The sequence below is a fragment of the Nematolebias whitei genome, chromosome 3 (assembly GCF_014905685.2).
Source record: "Nematolebias whitei isolate Nwh7 chromosome 3, NemWhi1, whole genome shotgun sequence".
Taxonomy (NCBI): Eukaryota; Metazoa; Chordata; class Actinopteri; order Cyprinodontiformes; family Rivulidae; genus Nematolebias; species Nematolebias whitei.
This window is the reverse complement of record NC_056500.1, coordinates 15,182,797-15,188,063: the sequence shown is the minus strand read 5'-3', so window position 1 is coordinate 15,188,063 and position 5,267 is coordinate 15,182,797. Positions and strand designations below refer to the sequence as shown.

The following is a 5,267-nucleotide window of genomic DNA, read 5'->3' as shown; positions in this document are numbered from 1 at the left end:
ACATACATACATACATACATACATACATACATACATACATACATACATACATACATACATACATACATACATACATACATACATACATACATACATACATACATCATCTTTAACCGCTTCTTCCTTTTTGGGTTGTGGGGGTCGCCGGTGCCCATGCCCAGCAATCACTGTGTGAGGGGCATGGGACACCCTGGACAGGTCACAAGTCCATCACAGGGACACACAGAGACAAACAACCATTCACTCTCTCACTCACACCTAGGGACAATTTAGAGTTACCAATCAGTCTAACATGCATGTTTTTGGTCTGTGGGAGGAAACTGGAGTACCCGGAGAAAAGCCACACATGGACGGAGAGAACATGCAAACTCCACTCAGAAAGGCCTTGGACCAAGCTTTGAACCAGGGTCACCTGCTCGCTGAGAGGCAGCAGCTCTACCAACTGCACCACCGTGCTGCCCAAGTGGAAAATCAATGATGCATTTTGCACCTAATGGCATGCGATGGTCGAGGCCACCTCCTCTGTATTCTGTGTCCATTTTCATTCCTTTATAAAGCAATTGATCACCAAGGTGGACAGCCATGTGTTGACCTGAGGAACCTTTCTGTTGTGTTGTGTTTGTTTACTTCCTCTAGGAGAAAGGTCTCAGCACTGCATTGACATACATACACTGTACTTCTCAACTTGTTTGGGAGTTTTAATTCTCAGAGAGAGAGACAGTTTCTGTAAGAAACTGTCATTATGGTTTGGATGTTCTGTTTGGAGAAAACAGACACAGACTTATGATGAGAGTCAGCTTGTGTTCCAGTGTGTGATGACTGAGATCTGTTGCTTAGAGAGGCACAGAAATGTTTGTGCACCACACATTTTTGATTCCAAGGTTGTTTTGTTGCTATCAGAAAAGAGATTTACAAAGCAAATTGCAAAATAAACAAGTAAACTATCACAATACAAACAAGTAATGGAATTATCTTTCTTTCTTTATCATTTAAAAGTAATTAATGACTGATTGTATTTGTGGATTCAACGTTTTTTTTTTTTTTAACATTTTGCTGTTTTTGTATTATTTTTACCTTGCATCAATGTATGTTGAATCCATCAGTGCACTATGTAATACAGTGGTTTGTGGCTTGTACCCTAAGTCAACTTTCTCAATAGGAGAATGAAATATGCCTTGTACATAAATGTTTTTTTGCTTAACATATTGGTTGCCAGTATAATTTAATACTGAGACATTTTATTTTCTGAATGTGTGCAAATCTATAAGGAAGCAGCTTGTTTTCTTTGAGGTGACCTTTTTTTTTATCCTGATTAACTGAAGTGATGTGTTCAACAAAATTTTTACATCTTGAGTTTATTTTTGACCAGATATCCTTCACAAACCTGAACCTGTGCCTTGGACTTGTTTTCTTGTAATTCATTGGTCTGGATTAGAAAGCTGGAACTGAACTAAAACAAGAACAAGTCATTCGTTTAGGTAGGTGAATGAAAAACCAAACGCAGAGCTACTGACTGACAACTCCAGCTTTTGTTGTTATTGAAATCAGGACAATGATGCATTTGTTTTCTATCAAAAACACAAAAAAACGGACTCCAAAAGTTGAACAAGTGAATCCTTCAACGTCCGATCTAAAACTCTTTGTTTCCTCAGTTCCCAAACACTTACAGTTCAGAGAGCTTCATCTCTTTGTGCAGAACAAAGAGATGAAGCCATTAGAGTTACTGTACCAATTAGCCTAACATGCAAATCCCATCACCAAAAAAAAATAAAAATAAAAATTTAAACGGGACAAAGTGTTTGTATGTCTCAACTTTAGAGTCTTATTTATGACACTACTTTCGCTGTTGGCACATGCTCATGCCAATTTTGTTATATGGCTAAAAGTAGATACTTTTGTAGATATGACATCATAGGAAGTCAAGATGCTGTTCACAAAAAAACCCATCATTTATTATTTACAAACCGGATTCCAAAAAAGTTGGTTCACTAAACAAATTGTGAATAAAAACTGAATGCAATGATGTGGAGGTGCCAACATCTAATATTTTATTCAGAATAGAACACAAATCACAGATCAAAAGTTTAAACTGAGAGAATGTATCATTTTAAGGGAAAAATATCCATCCATCCATCCATCCATCCATTTTCTTTACCCGCTTATTCCATTTTGGGTCACGGGGGTCGCTGGTGCCCATGTCCAGCAATCACTGTGCGAGGGGCGGGGTACACCCTGGACGGGTCGCAAGTCCATCACAGGGCCACATAGAGACAAACAAGACAAACAACCATTCACTCTCTCACTCACACCTAGGGACAATTTAGAGTTACCAATCAGCCTAACATGCATGTTTTTGGACTGTGGGAGGAAACCGGAGTACCCGGAGAAAACCCACGCATGCACGGAGAGAACATGCAAACTCCACCCAGAAAGGCCCCTGGACCGGGGTTTGAACCAAGGACCTTCTCGCTGAGAGGCAGCAGCTCTACCAGTTGCGCCACCGTGCTGCCCCTGAACAAAACCAATATATGCAAAATACCTATAACTACAAACGCAGCATTGACATGCTCCATTTTTATTGTCAAGAGAAAACATCACTATAATTCCATTCAAGCCTACTTTGTTTCTACTTAAAGATGTGCAGACATGATAAAAAAAGACAACATATCAAACCATTGACTATAATGGTTTCAACAGTCTTGAGTGTGAAATACCATTTAATAAAAAAAGAGACATTGTCAAAGTTTATGATAAAGCACTAACCCTCTATATAGTTTTTTTAAATCTCAGCTGTTTAGTTGAAATGCAATGTGAAGTAAAACATTTTCTACTTGAATTTAGCTAGACTTGGTGAGACATTTTTACTTGATTTTCAATGTTGAGATTGTTTTAATAGCTTTTGACTACACATAACAATTCCAAAGAAACCCACTTCAAAAAACTCATGAACTTATTTTTAATATCTATGGTTGGCAATCCGTTCTTTATACTTGTTATTCTTTGAAATATTGAATATCATCTGCTGCCTTTTAATGTAGCAATTTAGACTAAAATATTCTTATCACAGCTAAAGTTGAGACTTTGATAGCTGAAACAATATTTACGTTGAATATTGGTGCTTTGGTGCATTTATGAATTCAAGCAGAGTCTAAACTGTTAGAAAACCCAACTATGCTTCAAAAAGCATTGGCAGCAAACGAGAGCAATCCTGTGAGTGACAGATGTGTGATCTTACATTGTAGAGTACGGTGGTCCATCCCTCCATGGTGATGCACTGGAAGACAGTGAGAACAGCAAACAGGATGTTGTCGAACTGGGTGATGCCGTCGTTCGGTCCAATCCATCTATCGCTGCAATCGTATTTCGCTGGACACTGACGCACGCCACACGGGAACTCGAACTCAATCGAGTCCACCGTCTCATTTTCTGAACAGAAACGTACAGAATTTTAGATTTACTTCTCCAGCTATTATTTTACACCATCTATGAAATATAAAACTGGTTGATAACTTTCCCCCAGATGCTTAAAAAAATGTATCTTATCCTCTAATTAATAGCCACAGGAAGTGCATTTTAAAGCAGGCTGGGAATCCACAGAGCTGTGATGTCAGAACATCCTTTGACAGGAAATACTTCATTTGATTTGTATTTTCTAAATGTCCTTTCAGATCAGGTGAGGTGTGTGTGTGTGTGTGTGTGGGGGGGGGGGGGGGAGCTTGGGGGTTAATGACAGCTATGAATGTAGTGCACTGTAGTGCATTGAGTTGTTCCTTTTATTTATTTAGGTTGATTTGATCAAACCTCCAGGTGCAGCCTTACCCACTTGTGCATAGATTTCTTGTTATACTGTAACCTTACAGCAGAGCAGCTACTTATACAGAGCTGCATACATGTGTATAAAACAGACAAACACATATAATAAACAACATAATAAATAGTTACCGAATGAGCATGAGCCTGACTCACTTATGGCTCAGTTTGGTGTGAAACAAATAGTTCAGACTTTTTATTATGGTGAAATGTAACAACTTTTTTAGTTTTTCAAGTTAGGGATGCCACAAGAGTCTTGGCTTTGATAAAGAATATGTGTCTGAGCCAGACACATCGGGGGGATGGACTGGCCAGGACTCAAACTGCAGACATGTGCAACTGGGAGGTCAAAGACCAGACTGAGGAGGTGTGAGCTGGGGGTTACCAGCTGTGAGAAGCATGGGAAGGCTGTTGTATAATCATGCAGGTTTAAGGTTACTGTATGCATACTGCTCTTTTTTTATTAATTTTTTTATTAATAACTCAATCTACTTTTAGTGTTCTGCACAGAAAATAAGATAATGTCATGCACAGATGTATAAAATTACCATCACTCTTACTTGTACTCAGATATTGCCTAATAATATACTGTACCTCGTATTCCTGGCTGTGGCGTGCATGTTTTGTGCAGTTTTCCGCTGTAAAACTCCAGACCGATGATGGCAAACATAAGGATGGCAAAGAAGAGCAGCAGACCGATCTGCAGTAAAGGCACCATGGCCTTCATTATAGACTTCAGGACAATCTGCAGACCTGCATGTAAAGCACACGTCGACCTGCTGACTTTATGCAAAATCACATCCTGTTATAAAAATTTAACAAACAGCAGAATTTTATTTTAAAGCCAATGGGAGACAGCATTAAAAAAACTCAAACAATTATTAATATTTACAATCATTATTTCAAAGAATGAAGAACTTGTAATGTAAATATAATTATCTAGCTCTTTTTAATATTACAAAGTATTTATGGCTTGTCAGTGACCAAACTAAAAAGAAAGTCGAGATTCTGTACAACAGTTTTTCCAATCAAAAGGCATTAAGATACATTACAAATTAATGCTTCTTATACAGTAGTCCCTCGCTACTTCACGGTTCATTTATCGTGAACTCGCTCTATCACGGTTTTTTAAAATAAGATTGGACATGACACACAATTGGCTGATTGATGGATGAGCCGCACGATAGGCATGGAATTTTTATCTTAAATAAATTATTTTTAATTATTTAGCACCTGCTGCACATTTGTGCAGCCCATACTGCAAGATAAACTTCCTTCTGCAGCTGATCAGCTGATATCGATGCAGAGCAGAAAAGTAGGCGTGGCCAATAGCACTTGCAAAGAGAAGAGGAGGCAGGGAGCTGAAATCATGACATTCTGTGCTCTTTTAGAGTGTTTAGAGTTTAAAAACATTGTTTAGAATATTACAAGAGTGTTGGAAGGGTTTAAAACACCTT

General features: G+C 38.4%; 1 protein-coding gene across 1 annotated transcript in view; it reads right to left on the bottom strand.

Annotated features, from left to right (window-relative positions):
- The window catches only part of LOC119430692 (voltage-dependent R-type calcium channel subunit alpha-1E-like), a 35,861-nt gene that overhangs the window by 26,490 nt on the left and 4,104 nt on the right, over positions 1 to 5,267 (bottom strand). Inside the window, exons 2-3 of the mRNA XM_037698153.1 lie at positions 4,405 to 4,563; positions 3,236 to 3,426 (exon numbers count right to left, since the gene is read on the bottom strand). Coding sequence (XP_037554081.1) covers positions 3,236 to 3,426; positions 4,405 to 4,563 — 350 coding nt within the window. The remainder of the gene's footprint in view (positions 1 to 3,235; positions 3,427 to 4,404; positions 4,564 to 5,267) is intronic.